This window comes from Apaloderma vittatum, unplaced genomic scaffold, assembly GCF_000703405.1.
Source record: "Apaloderma vittatum isolate BGI_N311 unplaced genomic scaffold, ASM70340v1 scaffold12085, whole genome shotgun sequence".
Taxonomy (NCBI): Eukaryota; Metazoa; Chordata; class Aves; order Trogoniformes; family Trogonidae; genus Apaloderma; species Apaloderma vittatum.
The window spans coordinates 16341-39293 of record NW_009718813.1 but is presented as its reverse complement, the minus strand read 5'-3'; the positions used below and the strand labels follow the sequence as shown (position 1 = coordinate 39293).

Genomic DNA, 22953 nt, shown 5'->3' with positions numbered 1-22953 from the left:
ATAAAGCGCCTATCACCATATTGATAAACATGCTTTGGAACCACTCTGATGCTTTAGAGGTTGGCACTTTGGTATTTGAAAACTCAAGACTCAACTGAGATATTAGTGCTATGATTTTGAAGACTCATTCACAAAAAGATGATCATAAATCTTGTAAGGGAGTATATTGAAGTCTGAACTTTGAGAATCAAATGATTGTGAGAGGAGCTCAGACTTATTTCTCATAAAAATGAAGGAGTTTATAGAGCATGGCTTAAAGTGAAGTCTTGAAAAATTTCTGTGTTAATGTACAAGGAGAAAAAAACCACATTCTTCTAGTTACTTTAAATCCTAAATTGGCATCAAAGAATTATTTTTGACGTGTGCTAGGTAATAGGATTTTTTCTTCCCTTCTTTCAAATTTGTGATAAATAACAGGTCTTAGATATGAAAAATAAAGGAACTAAACTGAAGTATTTAAAATGCCTTTTTCCTTTTTGAAGGAAAAAAAAATTACTTTTGGAAACAAAACTTGTGACGATTAGGGTGCTGTTGTAACTCACAAATCACAAATTTACAGCAGAGTGAATTTCAGATCATGAACCAGTGAGAGTCACCAGAGCAGCCATGGTAGCTATTGCTTTCCTTTCTGCAATCTTAGTTCCTCATATGCTGTCAAATCTCACAGGATGAAAAGGCTTCCAAAGCATGCCAGTGCTGTGTGGAAACTGCATCAGTGTTTGCTAACATGACAGAGGAATGATGCTTGTCTAATCTCCCATGGTGTTGTCCTATTAGAAGATCTGTTTACCACCTACAAGAAGAATTCTTCTGATGGGTAACATTCTTAAGTGGCTCAGCACAGTGTCCAAGAAGGGCAGTTTTCAGTCCCAGCTTTGATTAACTTCAAATGCTAAAGTTCCCTCAACTGTTTCGAGGAGAATTAAGCTGCCATGCTTTTTTTAAATTTAATTTTTTACGTACCTCTCCATCTAGCTGGCCATGTAATAAACAGGCCAAGGGGGAGAAGAAACTCTTTAACCTGAAATTTGTAAAAGAGGTTCCTCGTGGTCAGTCACACAACTGACAGTGTCAAGCGCAGCTGCAGGTTTATCTAAAAAGTGTTTTATCATCATCTGCTAAAATGAGAAATAAAAAGGGGACTGTTAGTCCTCTTACCTCTCTCAGATTTAAATAGCACCTGAATCAGGTAGTCCATGACTTCTCTCTCTACTATGTCCTAAAGCAGTGTCCTCATGCTTGGACTTCATAGAATCATTTAGGTTGGAAAAGACCTCTAAGGTCATCAAGTTCAACCGTCAACCCAATACTACATGACTACTAAATTATGTCCTCAAGTGCCACGTCTGCCTATCACCTCCAGGGATGGGTGACTCCACCACTTACCTGGGCAGCCTGTTCCAACGCTTCACCACTCTTTCAGTAAAGAATTTTTTCCTAATATCCAGTCTAGATCTCCCCTGCTGCAGCTTGAACCCATTTCTTCTCATCCTAGCACTAGTAATTTGGGAGAAGAGATCAACGCCCACCTCCCTACAAACCTCCCTTCAGGTATTTGTAAGCCCTCCTCCATGTTTTCTGGCCTGAGCTCCCCATCTATTGTTGGCCTGGCTGGGGCCGTGTGTTGCAGACACCATATTTTAAGCATATTCACAAGTATATTTTTATAGGATCAGAGCTTTTGTAGTACAGAAAAACATCTCTCCAGCCAAATTCAAAATCCTCCATCTTTTTTTTTCTGGAGCCGGGGGATGTTGGCAGAATTCAGACAATTTTGGAAATGGTGAGCAGCTGAAGCATTTCTCGCAGTGTCAGCCCTTGAATGTTGCTGGAATTGGTGGGCCTGGCATCTCCTGAAAAACGTAGTGCAGGGTACAGTACGTTTGCTCCCAGACCCAAAGATACTTTACAGAACAGCATGCATGCTATTTTGGCCAGGTTTTTAACTTTCTTTCTCCATGTGATTTCTATGTGGCTTTAGTGGAGAAGGATATTCTCAACATCCTAAATTGTTATGCATCATGCTTTTCTTGTGTTGGAACACCTGTGGTTTCAGTGGAGCTTGCATTATTCCTTAGTACCAAGTAGGACAGCCCTTACAGTTTTGCCTCTTATGGCAAATTAGTCTCATTTTCTCTTTCAAATATCTGCTTAAAACAGATAACTGGATGCGTATCTACTGTATAGCCCTTGCTATACCTACAGTTTTACTTTCAGTTTATATACCTCAGCAGCGGAAGGGGGAAATAATTCTCAGAAAATCCTAAATCAGTGTAACCTACATGTGTTTTCCTGCTGTTCCTAAAACTGCACAACGGAGTATTGTGCTTCCTCACCAAGACAGTGAAATAGCAGTACTAGAGAGTGTAAATGGAAGTTCATCTGGAAACAAAAAATTTGTACGTGGATTTGGTGAGTTTGCCGGTCACTGCGGAAGATGGGGTTTCCTGAAAAAGTGAAAAACATGTCCCCAGTCAATACATGACTTTCCCCATCAGATGGTGCTCGAGGACAGATTAATTGGGCATTTCATTCTCCAGGCAACAAACTCTTTGATAACAACCTGAGGGAAAAGTCTCCTCTGCAAGCTCAGGTTAGATGGACCTTTTAGGAAGATCAAAAAGTGCGATTGAGCTTGCTTTTCTTTTGCAGGAAAAGAAAAAAAATTAGGAAAAGGCAAACCTTTGACTCAAAACAGAGCAAGAGTTGAATGAAAAGGGCTACTTGGGCCACAGCCCGTGTCACCTGCTGCTGTCATTGCTACTGAAAAAAGAGAACACCCACGGAACCACTTCGCGCAGGCGAAGCAGTGTCAGGATGGCCGAGTGGTCTAAGGCGCCAGACTCAAGGCGTTCTGCGCCTTCCCGTGGCGAGTTGGGTGTTCTGGTCTCCGAATGGAGGCGTGGGTTCGAATCCCACTTCTGACACCACTTTTAGATTCCCGGTTTCCCGTTGGGTCCTCATGTGTTGCCTGATCTAGTCGACAGGTGGCGTCCCTGACGGCAGGGAGGCTCGAATAAAATGATCTTCAAAGTGCCTTCGAGCTTAGGCCATTCTATGATTCAGTGACGACCCAGCAGTTAGTGGAAAAGAGCCTGAAAAGGGTGGGAGGAGCAGGAGTGAGGAAGGGAGAGGGCACTTGCGCAGAGACAGAGTCCCACGAGATCCGTAGTTCTGCTTCACAGTGTAATCATGCTGGGGATTCTGTGGAGCTCAAAGTGCTTTGGAAAAGTAACAATGTGCTAGCATGTTTTGAAGCTGGGGAAGGGCCTGGAGAATAAATCTTATGATTTAAACAGCTGGAGCTGTTTAGTTTGAAGAAGGTGAGACCTCATCACTTTCTACCACTGCCTAAAAGGACATTGTAGAGAGGTTGGTGCTGGTCTCTTCTCAGGTAATTAGCAATAGAACAAGGGAGAATGGCTTCAAACTGCAACAGGGTAGGTTTAGACTGAACATTAAGAAAAGTTTTTTTCACAGAAAGAGTAGTCAGATATTGGAATAGGCTGCCCAGAGATGTGGTTGAGTCATCATCCCCGGAGGTGTTTAAAGGTTGTTTAGATGTGGTGTTGGGGTATAAGGTTTAGGGGTGAAATTTGTAGAGTTGTGTTAATGGTTGGACCTGGTGATCTCAAGGGTCTTTTCCAACCTGAATGATTCTATGACATTTCGTAAAAAAACAACTCCAATTAGATATGCTTGTACTATGGGATACCCACTTCAAGTAACAATGATCTGAACGTGCACTGTACTAATGGACAACCAGAAAAGCAGAAAGGTTCCTGAAACCTGCATTCATTATTTAAAATTGTACCATAAAAAATGACAACTATTTGGAAAAAAAGTCAGGTTTCCCCAGTACAAGCCAATTTCTTGGTCATTATGAGCACATGAACAGAAAAGCTCCAGAGGGATTAAACTAAAAGGTGATGTGTGACATTTCTCATTTATTTATTTGGTCAGATTTCAGATGGGTATGATATAAAACACCTAACCTGGATCTGGAAGGAGGACATAGTTTCAAAACTGAAATCCAAACTCAAGGCTTCGTTCTTATTCAGACATGATCCCAATAATGTAGTGACAGAGTACCTGCTGACAATTTTACTGATAAAATATATTTTCCTGTTGAAAGACAAAATCAAATTTGTTTTTAAAGCTTGCTGGCTTTGTCTGAACCCAGTTTTATTTCCAAACAGGAGACGATCATTAAAGGATAGCTAAGTATTGCCTTCCACAGAAATCATTTGTTGACAATAGCCATGAACATCTGACTGAGATTTCTAGGGTTCACATAGCCATCCCTTTGCAGATTAGACTTTGCATTTGACACACAGCAGAAACTTCCATAGCTGGAACAGAGGAAAAAGACTGAACTACCTATGCCAATAAAAGAGTTTAGGAAGGTTTGACATTCCAAATAGATATGTGAAATAAATATTTTGGAAAAGCTGTTAGAAGAAGGAAAGTCTTAAATAATATCCATTTATCACCCCCCCCGCCTCCCCCCATGAACCTTTGAAAAAAATCTACCCTGTGATTTTAAAAGGAAATTCTGATTTTTAATAGTTATTTCAAAACAAGCTTAAATAAAAAAGAATCTTATTGTCCACAGATTTAGAAATGTGCTAATGAAAAAGAAAAGTTATGATTTCACAGTGTACATTCTTCAATGAAAGTTATCAAACTTGTAACAAGTAGAATGAAAACGATTTCTGCATTGTGCTGAAATGTGTATCTCTGCTAAAGCAAGCTCAAAACTTAAGACAGATTAAGTGGGACAGAAAGTGCAAATTCCTGAGAGCTACGGTTAAGTATCATTTATTTTAATGTACCCTCCCTTCCCATATGCACTCAGATGGCAGCTATTTACGCTAGGATGAAGAAGCCTGTGTTTCTGAGGGTTGTTATTAAGGTGCACAGTGACTTCAACAGATTCCAGGCCCCCGCTGTGCTACTTTTCTATACAAACAAATTAGACAGAACATTTTTGTTCCTTGGAGTGCATAGCTCAGACAAAGAAAAGATTATCCTTCCCCTTTTAGAGATGAGGAAACAGAAACAAAAACAAGTGTGTGACGAGGGTCACAAGCAGGAGTGAACAATCTTTCTTGAGTCTCAGTGGTCCCTGACTCAAACAGGAGACTGCTCGCTTTGCTTACGTGCAGTGCTCTGCAACTATTCTACTGCTGTGTTTGCACTGCAACCAAGAAACTAAGGTGCAAGAAGCAATTTTGAGTAAGAACATGATTTATCCACTTGAAGTTTTCTCTTTTTAGGGCTTCTGGTGCCCTGCTAAGTGCGCTCAGCTCATGTTGACATTAGTGAAGGTCAAGGCAATTCAGATTTCCTTTGGTGATTCTCAGTACCTTTCAAAAGCAACATATTGCCAAAAATTCAGAAAGTAAAAATTCAAGCTATTCAGGTCTTCTATTTGTTACAACTCCTTTCTATAAACTGTATTTGCAATACACGGCTCCTACAGCTTGTTCTTTCTTCCTCCTTTTCTGCATAACAGCTCTTCGAACAAACTGGGCTTCAGGAATATATTTATTCTTCTTACAAAGTCTGTATGTTAGGTGCATTGTGCAATTTTCAGTGTTATTCATATTAAAGCTCTGGTTAAAACAAGTATTATTTGATTATAAATAAAATCTGAAATGATATGAAATTTTTTTATGAACCCATTCATCACCGAACTTTCAACAACAATTTTCAGTGGATAACTGGGTATTGAACCTGTATGACTTGGTTTCACAAGAGATGATGTGATAAGGCACATTTCCATCTTATCTTAATAGTGGAAATAATATAATTAAAGCATTGCCATGTTAGTTATAAAAGAAATTATTTTTTTTCTTTATGTCTTCAGCTTTGTAATTGCTCCAGTATTCCTTTCACTTAATGGCATTGACTTTACCCAAATGGAAGTGGTTAGATCCACAATGAGGCTTGTTTGTTTTTTTAATGGATCCCATAGTCTGATCACATAGTCTAGAATCCTAATTCGAGACATCCGTGGTTTATTACCAATAGTTCTCTTTTTGCTGTGTTCAGTACGGCTGGTTCTCAGGCTTATTTCTCTGCCTTTCCCCTTGAGATGCCTGCCTAACTAACCGTGGAGGTGGCACAGGTCTTGCTGACCCATGGTCCGCAGTCAAATCCTCCCTGCTCAAAGTGCCAAATCTTGGTCTCGTCAGCAGCGGCTGCCTGAACCCAACGGATGGCTGAGGCAAGACGCTCGGCTCCTGCTGCTCCCCTCGTCCGTCCTGGCTCCCGTCAACTTCATTCTTCCACTCCACCATAAACTCTGGCAGTGGCCTCTGCTGTCTCAGCCTCTGGTCTCTCAAGATTTTCCCCGCTCTGGGTCTTAGATTGAGCACTGTGGTAGCAGCATCCAGCTCAGAGTCACTGCTGTCACCCACTGTTAATTGAAAGCAAAATGAAAATTTTAGGTGCAGAATATTACCGTTTCAGGAATATTCGAAAAACAGCACACTGAGCACGAGGAGCCATAGAAGAAGGTTTCCCCATGTTTTGTAAATTCACTGCTTTCTGATTAGACTCAGTATTAGGCATTTAACTCTGCCAGGACAGAGAATAGATTTGACTTACAAACATCCCTTTCCTCAAAACTGTGGTTTTTAGAAAGCCCTCACTCAGCTGCTCCTTCATCACCAAGTGCCCCCCTGTTTGGGCTGACATTTCCCCAGTTCTGGCTCTGGACATAGAAAATCAGGATACAAAAATGAGACATCTCACTCTCACATCCTATGAAATCTAATCTGAGACATTTCCAGTGCACAACACATACAGGGGCTCTAGAAACCTGACTTTGGGAAAGAAACATCAGTACCCCACCAAGTGAAGGATCTCCTACAGTCAATGTGCAGATGGGAGGAAACATCCTGTCCTTAATACACCTGAATGCAAGGTACCAAAGAAAATCCACAAGGCAAATCTGACAGGTTGCAAGTGCTGCAGACTCCTTCACCCCCTTACAGCAGGGTGGAAAATAGTCAAGAGAAAGCTGGCATGATTCTTTAGGGAATGCTGTTAAATGATTGCTATCAGGTAAACCAAGCTGGAAACTTTCTGGATGTGTACATGCACATATATTTTTCCCAGCAGACTTCTTTCAAATTAATTAATGCCTTCACCAGCACTTGCACTCTTCAGTCATCTGATAATCTTTTTAACAATCATTTATGAATGCCTTGGATTTATTCTTAGACTTAAGTCAGATATGATGTTTTAAAAACATCAAAGTAAAGAACTGTGTATTGTGGAACTGTTGTAAGAACAACTTCCATTAGTAGCCTACTTGTTATTTCTTCTAAAAAGGTGAGGAAGGGGTCAACAAAATATACCACCACATAATTGTCCATTCACCCAGATAATTATATATCAAGGAAGGTCTTCATCACATTGTGTTTGCAGGCTTTCCTTCCTCTAAATATGTCAAATAATATATTTTTTGACAATTAAATAATCTGGAGGCACATTTCCTCTTTAATTCTAGGTGACAGTAGGTGACCTCTGCAGACATAACTACAGAATAAAAGGCATCCTACATTCAGGAGAGCAAAGATGTAATTATTGACAGACAAAAACATAGTCTACTCGTAAATTAATTTGGGAGAGTGGGAAACTAATTGGAGTAGGGATCAGGACATTTTAGTGACTGTGCAGAGATTTAATCTTCCCAGCAAGAGATCTTGATGGTTGCTTGTCATGAAAGGAAAAGCTCCTGAGCGTTTTATAAGCATAAGAATGCAACCAGTAATAATCAAAAGTAATATATAGAACTGGGCAAAGTTTTCAAATCAAATGGTTGTCTTCCTCCAGGTTTTTAATTTCATTAGAATTCAAGAACTCCAATATAAAACATTCGTGAGTTGGGCAGAAAAAAAAAAAAAGGTTGTAAACCACTGTATTTTGAGAAGTTCTTAATGAGAACTGTCCTCATTCTCCTCTCTGTTTTTTTTACTCCGAGCAGTGCCCTCTATCCTGACTCTAATGAAAAAAAGAAACTAAATAGGCTCATAATCCAAGAGGGAGTTCTGGGCATTATGGAATAAAGACAAGAAACATGAGCCACGGCAGCATTTCTGGCGCATAATCGTTTTAGGCTGCTGCTTGGTCTGATGAGATGTGCTGGGAGAACTACACCACTACAGCATTTGAACAGAGAAAACCACACAAAATTCTGCTTGCTGGTGCATTTCTCTGCACTCAAATACCTGCTTTAGAACCCACTGCTTTTAGTGCCCTAAGACTCTTGCTAAACATCCAACACCTAGAAATATGCTATGAAGGTATTTACTCCTGAATGAAAGCATGTGCACATAAAACATTTAGTATTTATTTGAAAATTAATATGTTGTTTTCTCTACATCATCCCTGGAAAAAGTTTGCCTTTCCTAGGCAAAATGACTACAGAACACTAAGAGACAGCAGAAATTTCCATTACCTCTGGAAGATGTTTTATTCCTCACTCGTAGTTTCTCTGGGAGTTTAGTATTTTTAGGAAGCGAAAGGAATCTTTTTGTATTTGCAGCAGCCTGTGTGCAAAGAAAGAGAAGAAATGTTAGGTTAGTGTAGACTGAAGTACCTGTATAATGTATGTTAAGACACACAACTGAGGCTTGAATGGGTTTATGTAGCTAAAGAGCTAGAGAGTAGTTTGAGATTAGCTAATATGTGATCTTTTACTACACACTCAAGTAAACACTGATTGCTGGTTGAGGTCTGTGCTAACTAAAGTAAAGACTGAGTAATCTCAAGCAGCTTAATCAAAGGAAAGCCTAGTGATATGCCCTCTGAGATCAAAGTTAATAAATTTCTGCTCTCCAACCTCAACCTTACTGGTACAGGTTTTCCTAAGGAAAGAAAAGGCTGCAAGTATCACTTCATGGATTTAAGTTAAAGGAGAACAGAAATTGGATCTTAGAAACAAAATTCTTCAGTACGAGGGTGGCAAGACTCTGGAATAAATTTTCCAGAGAAGCTGTGGATGCTTCCTCCCTTGAGGTGTTTAAGGCCAGGCTGGATGAGGCCTTGAATAACCTCCTCTAGTTGAGAGGCGTCCCTGCCCATGTCAGAGAGGTTGGATTAGATGATCTCTAAGGTCCCTTCCAACCTAGGCCATTCTGGTTCTATGATTCTATGATCACATCATGCAACTCCAGTTTGAAACTTTTTATTATTTATTTATTAGTCAGCTGCAAAAATTAGGTTGGGACTTCTGCTTCAGCTCGGACAGAAGAACTAATCTGTATTCTGATCCTGCAAGCACTTTATACATATAAATGACTTTACACAGTTGACTAATCGGACTGTTGCTGACGGGGAAGTTAGGCACCAGCCTAACAGCACCAGTGATCATTTACCAGTTCAGGGCATAAAATCCTTGTTTTCCCAAGACTAAGCTCAAAAGGCCCTGGGAGCAGAGCACACATATATCCTGAAACATGAGAGGTACTTTCCAAGTTGTTTGGTTGTAAAATTCACAATTTTCTCAAGGGCATCCTTTCTTATATTTGTTAAAAAGATTTCTTAGGACCTCTACAGTCAACTAGTTCTCCTCTGCTTGTACTGTTCATTGTTGCATACTCAAAGGGAACATGAAAGGAAATTTATTTTCCAATTTATTTATTTCCTCTTCAGATGTTGTTGTGATGTTCCAGACCACTAAGCTTCCCTCTGTGGTGGACTTATCCAAAGATAGTTATTTTTCAAATTACAACCTGTGCATTTTAAAAAGCTGTCAGACACCCTGTTTCTCTCCCTGCCCTAAAAAAGTCTCAGTCCTGCCAAGTCCCTTCATTATTCCACCTGGTAAATAATTTATTTAAATGACAAACACAACATAAATAACTGTGGTTGAGAGGAAAAAAAAACATTCAGAAACAGACTTATTGTCACAATTAACACCACAGTACCCCTGGTAATGATCACAAATGAGACACAGCTCTTATTGGAGATATCATTCCAGCCTCAGCCTCCGAAGGACAACTCTATCAGTGAAGACAACAGTCACTAAGTATTTCTGTAACATGGATTTATGTATTTAAAGGATGGTTAATTTCCCTGATATCTAAAATGCAAAGAAGATTTCAGGGATCAGCTTCTCTGCTGAATCAGTGTGCTCCATTCACATATGGTCTGCAGTTTACAGTGAAGGTATCGCAGGATTGCCTCAGAAAGCCAAATATCATGCCACAGCATTTCTTGTAGGCAGAGTAGGTTTTCCTATTCTATGTCAAAACCTGAAGTCCTGACTACATTTTATGCATCCTAAAGAGCGCACAATGTTTTTCAAATGAAGAGGTCACTTTGACTGACTTGATTAAAAGTTCTTTCCCATATTTTGGAGCATGCTCTAAGTATAGTTTATATGTCTCAAAGTCATTTTCAACCTTGAATATCCACACTTCACAAAAATACTGATAGAGGATACTAACCACCCCTTAGCAGTGCATTGTGTACAGAACCTGGTCAGCTCTTCTGAGATAAAATTATAGCAGCAGATCCCACTCCCATATCACATTCTCCAAAGACTGAAGTTTTGCTGAAGGAATCAACAAAAATTAAGGGTCCCAAGTATGTAATTCAAGGTGTAAGTGTGATATTGTATACGAAGTTGTCTTCCAAATTCAGGATATATTTTGTCTGCATTTCAGAAGATTTTTCTTCCGCATGACATTTAGCTACAAAGAGCCTTTTTCAATAAAACAACCAAATTGCAAGTACCGGTCTTTCTCTTGACAGGCTGTTTGTTTTCCTCAGGCTCTCCCTGAAGCTGTGCCGGCGACGGATGAGAATTTCTTTGGCCTGCTTTTCATTTGCATCTGCAGCCAGGCTATGTCGGTTATATGACATTGTCTGAAATATAAAAGCAGTGGTCACATTCTGAAAAGCATAATGTCAACTGTGTTGAACTACATGCACAGTGAAAAACAGGCTTTTTGCTTTAATGTTTTAATGAGCATCATAGATTCTTGTGAACAAAATCATATTGCAGATGATTAAGAACAAGAACAGTAGTTATGCCAGCATTTTTGTAGTCATCTGCTTCACGAGCACCAGTTCTGATTGTTGGATGTTTTGGATTTTTTAACCTGCTGATATTTATAATGAAAGCTGGAAAAAGCTGTCTTAATACAGTGTTTACCCCCATATTGTACTAGCTCAGTCAATATATCAATAGAGGACACACATTCGATAGCATTAAGATGAGTTACCTAGGGGAAAGTCATTTTTACCCCTAGCAAGCTGAAGCTCGCTGTGCCTTTGAATAGTTTCCAAGTGCTCAGGCGTTCAAACTACTTAGCCACAGGAGGGTAAATGGGAAATGTCCTTTTGCTTTTATTTCACTGTTTTTCCACCTCGTCACCTCTGCTCTTAATACAAACAACTTCATGACTGGAGGCAAACAGGAAATCTAATCCCATATCATGAAGCAACCAAAATACTGCTATAAGTGGACGGCGATAGGTTGAATTTGCACCTATGATCCTTTTTAAATAATGTAAGTATATTGCAGGTAATATAATAAAAATATTAAGCTTTCTAGATACATAAAGGAACATGAATATGTTGCTATACATACGATAGGACATGAATTTATGGGCAACAGTAGAAAATAACAGCATGAATTATTATGCTATGGTACAGCAGATGTACTAGCCTAAAGATATGTTAGGAAGGTAATCAGTATATTCAAAGGGTAGTGGGTTATTTAAGTATGCAAAACTTCATTCTTACTCGATGTCGTATTTGGTAGAGATTCTTTGTTAATATTTCCCGCATGTTTTCCATTTCAGTGGGAGAAAGCGGCTTTATTTTTCCTTCATGGTATTCACTGTGGAAGGATTAAAAGAAAAGGAAAATAGAGGGAAAAAAGAGAGAGGAAGACACTTTTTATTTTTATGACTGGGAATTATATTTGAACTATTTCCTTTGTTAGAGTCAGAAACAACATTTCAGAACATCTGAGGAACAGGTGAAAATAGAACATTTAGAAATGAAATCTTGATCTCATTTAAGTCAGCGGTAAGGCTCAAGACTCAGACTTCAAAATTTGATATAAATTACATTAAATTCTAAATTTGATTAAGTTACTTTTCAAAATTCCCCTCAGGCTTTCCCCGTAGCCATTCGCAGCAGATGGGAAGGCACTGATTCAATTCCAGCTCCCCTCTACATGGCAAATCAACATTCCCATGAGCCGCTGCCCTTGTAAAACTACACATTCTGGATGAGCACAGCTCAACCACCATTTCGTATGTGAGTTGCAGGCAAAAGGGTCATGTTTCATACCTGCTTACCCTTCAGGTGACATTTGGACACAAAATGCCCTGAATTAAAGTGATGGTCCTGCCTACAGACCGGGCTGTGACACAAATGATGTGACCCAGCCGAAACGCTTGGCCACGCTGGCATCGCTCGCTTACCTGAGAGACACTGAGGAGGGGACCTTGCTTATCATTCCACTCTCTGCCATCTCGATGGCGTGTTTGATTTCCAGCTTCTTGTATAAAGAAACAATGCTGGATTTGGGCTGGTTCTCTCGAATTAGAAGTCTTCGCAAGTATTTATTGTCAAACTTTTTAAACCTGTATGTGAGGCAAACCAACCCAACCAGTTAATTTTTACTGTGCATAATTAAGGAAAGCATGCTAACGCAAGTGTGAAGGAGTTTATACCCTGGGAATGTGTCTGTTCATATTAACAATCTACTTCTGAGTAACAAAAAAAGGTCAAGTTCATCTTCGCTTCATACGGACAGTCTTAACCTGTGTTTTAGTTAATACTTTAATGGGCAGTTTCTTTAGCAGCAACTTTTAATTTTCAGCTATTCTGTGTTATTAGACAATATTATTTTTAATCCTCCATTTTAACTGAGTCAAAGAGAACATTAAATATTTACTGTAAAAACAAATGAAAGGTCTAAATTTGCACCAACTGCTTTTTCTTTGAAATTTTAGCCTGCTCTTGTAAAACTTTTGAAGTTCTCCGCTCCTTTAAAGCAACTGCAACCCTCCTGGATGCTTAGTGAGAAAATATTGATTACAGCTGGGCTGATTTTGTTTGTCAGAAAATATTTTGCCCTCCAGCCTTTCTGAAATTATTCTTGAATTTGAGTCTGAAGGTCATGAAGAGGTGTGACTCTCCTTTGCTGTTAAACTGAAGATCTCACACAGACTGGAAGAGAACTAGGCTGAGTAAAGGATGTCGTGCTTCTGTCAGGAGAGTGTCCTCACTGTGTTTCCCTCAAGTCATTTGGAGAGGGTTCTTCTCAGCCCTTCCTTCTGGTGCCACTTCTCTTTCTATAAAACAGTTAAATTCTTGTTAGAGAGGCGACCAAAAGGTGGGTGAGCAATGACCACACTTCGGGTCTAAAGGATTTGGGTGTAAAAGAGTGTGCTTCTGAGAAGAAGGAGTTAAATCCAGACCAGTGATGATGATAATTCAGAAGCTAAACTGAAAACGTGAATTATTCAGGTATTTCCAGTGATAATCTTCTCAACTCACACTAAGTCTTAAATAATACCATCAAGAACTATGAAGCTGCCTGTCATTAGGATCTCTCATGTACCTCATGACAGCTAGTGCCTGTCTTTCCAAAGAAAGTCCCAAAGCTTTGTATGTTTCCCATCAAACACGGAACGAACCCTTCACTTACCGCAGAGACACAGAATTTGCAGGAGGAGAGTGGGATGGGGTGAAAGACTCAGCATAGAGGAAATGCTCTGAAACAGTCAGAAACAGAGAGAGGACACACATCCTCAAAAGGTACCATACTTTAGCCTGGGATCAGAGGGCTGCCTTTCTTCCCAGCTGGAGATTTTGTTCTACTTGCTTGTGGTTTAGTAAAAAGACATTGTTTTGCTGCTTCCCCTTTGTAAGCCACACATTCTAAAAACAACCATCTGCTTTCAAGAATAAAATGCTGAAAATGAAATATGATGTCCAACAGCCTTCACTTTCTGCTTTTGAGCCAGTTTAGCCTTTCCTGTATAACAAAGAGTTTTAAATGTCATTCTTACTTATCTCTCCAAAAGTTGTGACCCCAGTGTCCACACACATCTTCAATTCCAGTCTTCACATGGTCAAAGAACTAAAGGGGAAACATTGGTTCATTACACAAACTTATAGACATCACTTGGCTTGCCCCTAGGCATTATTAAAATAATAATAAATAATAATAATAATAAAAAAACTTAAAAACATCTACTCAGAATTCAGGATAATGCTTCAGTTTAACTAAAAGAAGTCAAACCAAACTCAGAGATGGACTTTGCTTTACTCTTCTGGAGCTTCCTGAGCTCAGAGCTCCAAAAGGACAGAAGTTAGTTGCTCATTTCCTCAATGCCAGTCTTTCTCAGCTCCTGCATGAATCTGAAGGTTTTTCCCATATTTTCACTTCTTCTAAGTTCCTGAACCACTCAGGACTATGCCTGGGATTTCTCTCAGGCTAGACAGTGAACCAGGTATGACTTTGGCGAGGAGGAAGAGGGCAGAAGCTTCCCACATCAGCATCAGCCCTTCAGGATGCACCAGGACAGAGCTGACATATCCAGCATCAGGACCTGAGCTCCTGTTTTAGGGAGTTGTGGATTAGCCTCACCTTAAAGCATCCTGATCACCTAGTATGAGAAACACTCTCTTTCTCAACTGTTACAAATTACCAAAAAATGAATCAGTTCAGCTAAGATCTCACTTGATACGCAGAGGCAACTCGTTTGCTCTTAATTCAAGTACCATAGTAGGGGTCTCTAAAACTCAGGGGAAGATCATGGTAGATATGACCAAAGAATAAACTCTAAAAGGACAGACTTGGGTGCCTAAATTGACTTCTTTGCTGAATGTGGCCTTTATTATACCTCATTTTTGGAATTTCAAACCACCTGCCATAGGTATGCTGCAAGGAGAAATACATTCAAGAATATGCACGGCTAATAAGCTGCAATAACAGGAGACATACATGTACCAAATACAAATCCACAAAGAGTTGTGAGAGACTAAACAAATGTCTCAAAACAGTCTTTTCTTGGTTTTCTTGGAACCTAAATGAGTTGAAGCTGCCTGCCTGGCACCTGTCAGGGTTTGTGCAGGGGTGTCTCAGCGCTTTGCTGAGCCCCATGCCCCAGCCCTGCACTGGTGGGGCTGTGGGGGTGGGTAGAGCTGGGTGCTGTGGCTGCAAGAAGCCGGGAGAAGGAGGGGTAAAACCCCCTCAGAAGCCCCCACCATCCTCCAACCTCATTCCCGGTCTGTGGTGGGAACTTGACTGTATAAAAGGCACTGACCCCGGGCAGTTGCGCACTTTTTCACCCACCACTCAGAGATGGCTGCGAGTGCTGTGGTCATCGCTGAATCCAAGGGTGGTGATCTTTCCTTTTCCTATCGCTTTCCTTCTCTCTCTTTCTAGCTTTAACAAAAGGCTAGCTATGGCAAGGCCAGTTTCTTTTGCTTGTTAATAACTCGTTGTTGTGAGGCGTGTCGATTGCGCTACGTGGACGATTGAAATGCATTGTTGTTAGATGATTGATAAAGAAAATTGCTGTTCGGATCCTTGGAGTAAGTCACCATAATCCTGGCCTGGGAATTGGGAACCTGAGTGAATCACGTCCTGAACCACAGGACGTGACAAGAGTTTCATGATGTGAGAGTTAAGTAAGATTAAGAGCGTATTTTGCAGGAGTTTGCATTTATTTAATGAGACTAGCTCAAATGCAATGTAATGTAATTAAATTGGCAAAGGTTTCCTAATGTAGCCAAGTTCTAAAATAACACTTATCTCATATGTGAAAGAAACGACAGAAAGTTAATTTACCTCAGGAGGTGAACAATTAATCAAATGAAGATTCTAAAATAATGATACATAATAATGTTAATATTGGTAGTTGCTAAAGGTTAAATTTAAACTTTACAGTTATTGTGCTTGTAACAACAATCAATAAGGAATCTAAAAGAGTATGTGTCTCTCTGTAACCCTGCATACTGAATCCCTGTTTTACTGAAAGCCATCAGGAATTGCATCTACACGAGATTTTCATCTATAACATTGAAGCGGCAACATACCCTGTTGTAGATTTCTTCACTGACAGCAGGCTGCTTTTTATTTGACCTTTTGACATCAAGAAACTCCACCAATGGGCGAATTGTTATTCCCTGTGAAGAAGAAAAAAAAAAAAGAGGCACATAGTTCTTCTTTGGGGTTTTTTGTTGGTTTTATTTTTTCCCCCATAAATACAAAGAAAAAACAAAGCCTTACAATCTTTCCCATCTCCATCAGAGCACTGAAAACAGCTGTGAATACCTTTTTACCACTGGATACCCTTTCACCTTCCTAACTCCAAAACCCTGCCTGGCACAATAATTATACCAGTGAACTGACTTTTGTGATGAGCAGATGTTGCACCTAGCTATGAAGTGTCAGCACACAGACTCCACTTAATGCAACAGCAGAAAGGAGGGGGCTCCCTGGAGCTAAAAGGTACAAGAGGAGCAACCTGATGAGCCCCATCAGAAATATGTCACTCACCCCAACCTTTTTTCACTTTCGTTATGTATTAGAAAAACCCTCACATGCTTTCTGAATTAATAACCAGATGCCCCACCATCCCAAAGCAAACATATATAGTCCTTCTTTTCAATGACTACTTCAAAACCAGGTACTCAGAGATATGTCAACAGTAGCACTACAGTTACTATTCAGGATCGTGACACTAAGACTTTTTGTAAATATGTGTCCTTGCCTGACTGTTCTCGAAGAAAGAACAAAAAGTTTTCATTATCCCAGGATGATATAAAGGTTTTGAACAACTATTTGTGGAAGAATTGACATAATTTGTTTATTTGTGTAGGCACACTGGAACAGGGGAGAGGAATGACTCTCTCGTGCTCTTGAGACCAGACCCTGCTATCCCAGGCAACCAGGTCACATATTTCTTTTAATAAACGAATCAAGCTTTATCTTAAAAGTAGTTAGGTTTCTTTGCCCCGTTGCTCATACTGGAACACTCATCCTGAACTTCATTGTTCTGATAATTAGAAAGCTGCTTCTTAATTGCATCATGGCCACTTTGTACCACTTTGTTCTTGTGCCAACATTGGTCTTTTTAGTTTAAATAGTGTCCCTCCTTCTCTGGTGTTCACTCCCTCATATAAACAGTAATTATATTCCCTTTTCTCCTTCATATTTGCTAAGGCCAAGGCATCCTGGTCTCCTTTCACATGACAGGCTTACCAGCCCCATGATCACTCTAGAACGTGACATTATTCTCTGATGCAAATACCTGTCTCAGTATGTCTTAAGATCAGATTTGCCTTTCTTCTGTTTTCACTGCATTGGTGGCTTAAACACTAAATCGTTATCAAACAGTACATCTGTGTAATTCTCCCTTTTCTATTTTTTTTCCAAACTCAAGGTTCTCATTTCATAAGAGAAATACCTAGTACGAAAGTTTGAGCAAGAACAAGGTTGCGCTTATTACTGTTAAATTTCATCCTGTTTCTATCATATTTGCCCTCAGTTACTCCTCTCCTTCTACATGATACACCATCTTGCCGTCACCCTAAGAACACCTTCCAAAACCTGTTATCAAGAAACATCAGCAATAAAACCCCCTACTGCTACACTTAACCCCTTACTGCTTAACCTCCTACTACTATACTTGATGTGTCATAGTCACTAACAAGTGTGTCATGGTCAAAACCAAGAATATTAAACAAAACCTTCCCCAGGAACAATCCTTGAGGAATTCCATTAATAACATCTTGGCAGCCTATTATCTTACCAGGGTGGTTGAATGCTGGAGCAGGTACCCAGGAAAGCTGGGGAATCTCCATCCATAGAGACATTCAGAACTCAGCTTGACATGGCCATGAACAACGTGATCTAGCTTTGAAGATGGCTTTGCTTTGGGCACAGGGTTGGACTAGAGACCTCCAGAGGTCCTTTCTCACCCCAAGGACCATATGCTTCTATTTCCCTTTAATAGGAGAAACTGTCAGCTCCTTCCTCATCCACTTTACTATCATGCTAATGTCAATCTAAATCTCAATTTAAAGAGTAGTTAAGACAACAATCTCTTATGTAGTTCCCTCCCCCAAAGAATTAACAATAGCCCAGTTAGATAAGATTACTCTAGAAAATAAATTTCCTTATCAAAGAATGATACCAGGTTTGCCTTTGGTAAACTATGTTGCATTTCATAACAAATTCCAATTCACCTCCATATTTTAAAATATTCTATCTTTCAAAACCAGTTTTCACAGCTTATATGCTAAGGCCAGCTAACTGACCTCCAGCTGCTCCAGCCAGCTTTTTCCCTTTCTCAAGCACACAAGCACAGATATTTGCTGCTTTCCATGGCACCTTTATCCCTCTAAAAGGCAGGCTAAAAATAATATGTATTTTTTCACACAGACCTGAAATTCCATGTAGCAGCCTCTCACATCTCTCTCACTGCTCTGGATAATGACTAGCCTGATATGCTTATTTTAGGGGCTTAGCCTCCTCTAAATTTTGCTGTTTTCAGTCACTTCCCTGTTTCTTGGACTCCCTTGATCAGGCCTCTATGGACATATTGACAAGAGAACCAAGTTCTTCACATTCTTCTGCACACCTCGTGCTTTGGGATGGATATCCAGCTAGTTTGCAGCATCACTGCCCTCAGTGCATTCCATCCCCTTACTACTGAGCGCTGTATCCTACACTGAACAACATGCACAACTTTAAATATTGTAACAAGGAATTAGTGCCAGGGCTGTACTCGGATTATCTTTTATCTCTATGCCAACCTCCCTAGGTCTTACATGCTTAATACTACTTATATGTTAGCATAAGTACTTAATATCTGGTATACTTTTGCGACCTGTCTGCGCTGCACATAGCTCCATTTTTATTTTTTTTTAATTATGACCATGGAAAGTACCTCAGGTATGTTCCTTCTAGTAAGTTAGGACATCTGTTTTTCTACCCACTGCTTATTTACAGCCCATCTGAGAAAGAAGTCCAGAAGAGGAAAGGCATTACCTGAATGAAAACGGTAAAGAATATCACCACAATAACAGCAGTGATGAACAATTTCTTCCTGGGAAACACAGCAGGAGGAAGCAGAAATACAAGTGAAAAACAAATAGCTCCTCGGAGGCCTCCATAGGCGATAATAAATTGGTCCTTAAAAGTGAGAGGAATTGTCCGGAACACATTAATGATCTGAGTCAGAACAAAAACACCTGAGGGAAAAAAACAACAGAAAGAGAGGGAGAGGGGAAAAAGGGAAATTAAATCCCCCACAATGCTAATACTTATTTTAAAACAGTTTTATTTCCTTCTTACCTATATATTATTGAAGAAATTAAATGTTACTTAGCAGCTTGAAAAAACAGAATAAAAACTTAAAATACCTAAGGAGCACCATCTAAACATACTTAGCATGGTAACCACCTCAGGTCAGCTGGATTTAGGACCTGAAGCACCTAATTGATCTCCACAAGACAGCTATCTGCTAGACTCTGCACCTCTAGCAATAATTCTCTGTCTCAGTATAGAGTAAGCCCTAATTACTTTTTTTAATAGGAGTTGAGGCACTTTTGAAAACTTTGGCTTGTCACCTCCATAAATCTGTGCTTTGAACCCCACAAACTTCTGTTCATTCAACTTCACTTGCCCAGAAGGAAGGACTCAGGCCTGGGGATGGCGGGAGAAGATGCCAGAGCATTCTTGTGTACCAAAGGCAAAGGCTTCAGGGATGTGACAGACTGAAGTAAAACTGAGGGGGAGTCTGGCTGCTTGGCTGCTTTTCAGCATAAGGTATTAATTGTGGGGTTGCAGGTGCAGGAGGGAAAAGGACCTGAGGGTTCTAATCGACAAGTGGCTGAACATGAGCCAGCAGTGTGCCCAGGTGGCCAAGAAAGCCAACGGCATCCTGGCCTGTATCAGAAATAGTGTGACCAGCAGGAGTAGGGAAGGGATTGTCCCCCTGTACTCAGCACTGGTGAGGCCACACCTTGAATTTTTTGTGCAGTTTTGGGCACCTCAATACAAGAGGGATGTCAAAGTGCTGGAGCGAGTGCAGAGGAGGACAACGAAGCTGGTGAAGTGCCTAGAAAATAAATCTTATGAAGAGCAACTGAAGGAGCTGGGGCTGTTTAGTTGGAAGAAGAGCAGGCTGAGGGGAGGTCTCATCACTCTCTACAACTACCTGAAAGGACATTGTAGAGAGGTTGGTGCTGGTCTCTTCTCACAGATGATTACTGATAGAACTAGAGGGAATGGCTTCAAACTACAACAGGGGAGATTTAGGCTGGATGTTAGGAAAAAAATTTTCACAGAAGTCAGGCACAGGAGTAGGCTGCCTAGGGAGGTGGTTGAGTCACCTTCCTGGGAAGTGTTTAAAGGTCATTTAGAAGTAGTGTTGAGGGATATGGTTTAGGTTTGGACTCTGCAGAGCAGGGTTATAGGTTGGACTTGATGATCCCAAGGGTCTTTTCCAACCTAAATATTTCTGTGTTTCTATGATAGTCCAGATTTCTCCACTGGAGGAAGACTTGAGAGCTGGAAGTAGAAGTGCAGCAACAGATCAGAGCTTGAGCTGCCTTTACACACGAAGGGATCAAATTATTGCACGTGAAACTGGGACAAGAGGCAGATTTAAGATCTATGAGCCTGACCTAAACTTAGGTCTCAAGGTAAAAGAAAAAGAGCTAGTACTGCAAACTCAGCATGGATCAAGCAGTTTCTTATAGGAAATTTTTTCTTCAAAATAAATAGCCGAACAACACTTCAACTACAGCATTTCCTGTTTTGATGTTATTTATGCCAATGACTGGGAAATTCCCAAAGCTAGTAAGCATAAATTTAAAAAATTTATTAAGATTTTTAATTGTCATACAACTGCTAATTCTTTTAAGCAAAGTTTTCTTACTTGTAGATAAATGTTTACGCAAATACATGTATTCTGATTAACAAGCAGACGGCCTCTAACTTTAGATGGGCAGGATCAGGACCAAACTTGATTTTGGGGTTCCATTTTGGGGGAAAGTGAAAGTTGATCCTGCAATCTAGGGCACATTACAAGTAAGAGGATCATTCAACAAGCTGATGGGACTCTGTCTAAATTTTGGCATTTTCTACTCAAGAAGGCGTAAAAAGTTTAAATTGCAAAGAATACTGACACATGGTCTGAGTGTCAGTGCTTACCCAGTGCCCTCCAGATTAAACAGAAAAGGAGGGTGAAGCTAACGAAGGCCCAGTTCCACTCATGGTTCTTCCCAACTGTAGACACTCCCATGAAGATGAAGATTAAGGTCTCACTGACACTGCTCAGCATCTTCATGAAATACTTTATTGTCGTATAGGATTTTTGAGAAACATTTTCCTCCACATATTTATTCATGGTCATGGCACAAGCTGTAATCCTGAAAGGCAAACATTATCCAGTATTTCATCAGCTTGATTTTTTTTTAGCCTCTCTCATTTCTACAGAATATTATTCACTTTTCCATAGTTCTCTTTAAAAATACAAAGTATAACTTATTCCATAATTAATCTCAAATGTATAGACTTGGTGAACCTACAGTTTGGGGCATAAGACTTTTTTTTTCCTGCAGTAGGGAGTTTGAGAAGATACCAATATATGGAGAGTTTTGTTATATACTAAATCCACATGATCCATGCACAAGCCATACAAACTCTATGTTTTGAAAGAGACAGAGCTGAGAAGAGCCAGGGGCAGCCCTGAAAAACAGGGGTTGCTTTTTCAATTGCTGCTAGGGAATATCAGACAGGATAGAAATTGCATGTCCTGGGGCAAGGCTTCCCTCCCTTCCCACCAGCAGTTGTTGCACCAAACCATTCCCCTCCTCCACGGCAGTGACAGTAGCCAGCTCCTCTTTCCAGTCGAAGTAAGCAGCAAGGCCTCAGACAATTTGTCATCCTCCATCACTTTGGGCCACCCCTTGCTTTGCCTGTGCAAAGGGCTGGATAGGAGAAAAACACCACCAGAAATCACACTGGTGACATATTGCACACTTAAAGCACCTACAAATGAATTAAATGGGCATCTCGGCTGATACGTGAGAGCACAGACAGGGCTTACTGTAAGTATGCCTATGTGTCTCTGCTCTGAGCCTGCTAATAAACAGAGTTTCTTAGCAGGAAGAACAAAGAATGGCTGTACATCACTCAGTATGGTTGTCCATAGTGCAGGGATAGCTGAGGACCACTCAGCTACAAAGTTTACAGGTTTTAAGATAGATATCAGAGCTGGCTGGAGGGTAACCTCAAGGTGGTGCCTCAGTGTAGCAAAGCACAGCCCGAATTGACTAATAATTACCAGAGTGGGCAACTAAGGCAAGATGCATTGTGAAATAGCTGTCGCTCCTGCTTCTGTTACCTAGGGCAAATGCACATCTCCTCTGATTATCCAATAAAAAAACATTATACACACACATATATGGATTCTCAGTTAAACCATGCACACTAAACCTAAAGAGAGACATGTATTTATGTTGTATCCTTGAATGCAGCCCATGAGGACTTGTCCTGTAGTTACTTATGCCAGTTCCACCGGGTTTTCAGTTTATAATTATTTACCAGCATAGCAGATATTTCTTCCTACTGAAATCTCCACAGTTCTCTCTCTCATGGAAGGAACAGAATCATAGAATCATAGAATGTGTTGGTAGGTTCGCCAGTAAATCTTTGGAAAAAGATGAAGAAGACTCTCCCACATCTCATGGAGACCACACTGCAAAAGTCTTCTGCTGAGCATGTCCTGCCTCTAAGCCCCATCTCTGAACAACTCAGATTTCCCTGAATGAGTGCAAATGGAAAGGTGGACTGAGGGAGAGCTCACAAAAAGCTCACTGACATTACATACACACACATGTCTAGGTTCTGTCTATGAAAAGAATGGATTAAAACCCAGTATTTTT

At 40.3% G+C, this 22953-nt stretch overlaps 1 protein-coding gene and 1 non-coding gene across 2 annotated transcripts in view; one reads left to right on the top strand and one right to left on the bottom strand.

Moving 5' to 3' along the window:
- The first annotated feature begins 2811 nt into the window (after positions 1-2811).
- On the top strand, positions 2812-2927 carry TRNAL-CAA. The gene is made up of 2 exons: positions 2812-2849; positions 2882-2927. It is a non-coding gene; the product is annotated as a tRNA-Leu (tRNA).
- Positions 2928-5845: 2918 nt separating this feature from the next.
- The window catches only part of SLC9A2 (solute carrier family 9, subfamily A (NHE2, cation proton antiporter 2), member 2), a gene marked incomplete at its 5' end in the record, with an annotated part of 28355 nt that continues 11247 nt past the window's right edge, over positions 5846-22953 (bottom strand). The window contains 9 exons of the mRNA XM_009870392.1: positions 5846-6424; positions 8474-8564; positions 10756-10887; positions 11770-11866; positions 12459-12620; positions 14055-14125; positions 16090-16179; positions 19049-19251; positions 21218-21435. Of these exons, the coding sequence (XP_009868694.1) occupies positions 6054-6424; positions 8474-8564; positions 10756-10887; positions 11770-11866; positions 12459-12620; positions 14055-14125; positions 16090-16179; positions 19049-19251; positions 21218-21435 (1435 nt within the window). The remainder of the gene's footprint in view (positions 6425-8473; positions 8565-10755; positions 10888-11769; positions 11867-12458; positions 12621-14054; positions 14126-16089; positions 16180-19048; positions 19252-21217; positions 21436-22953) is intronic.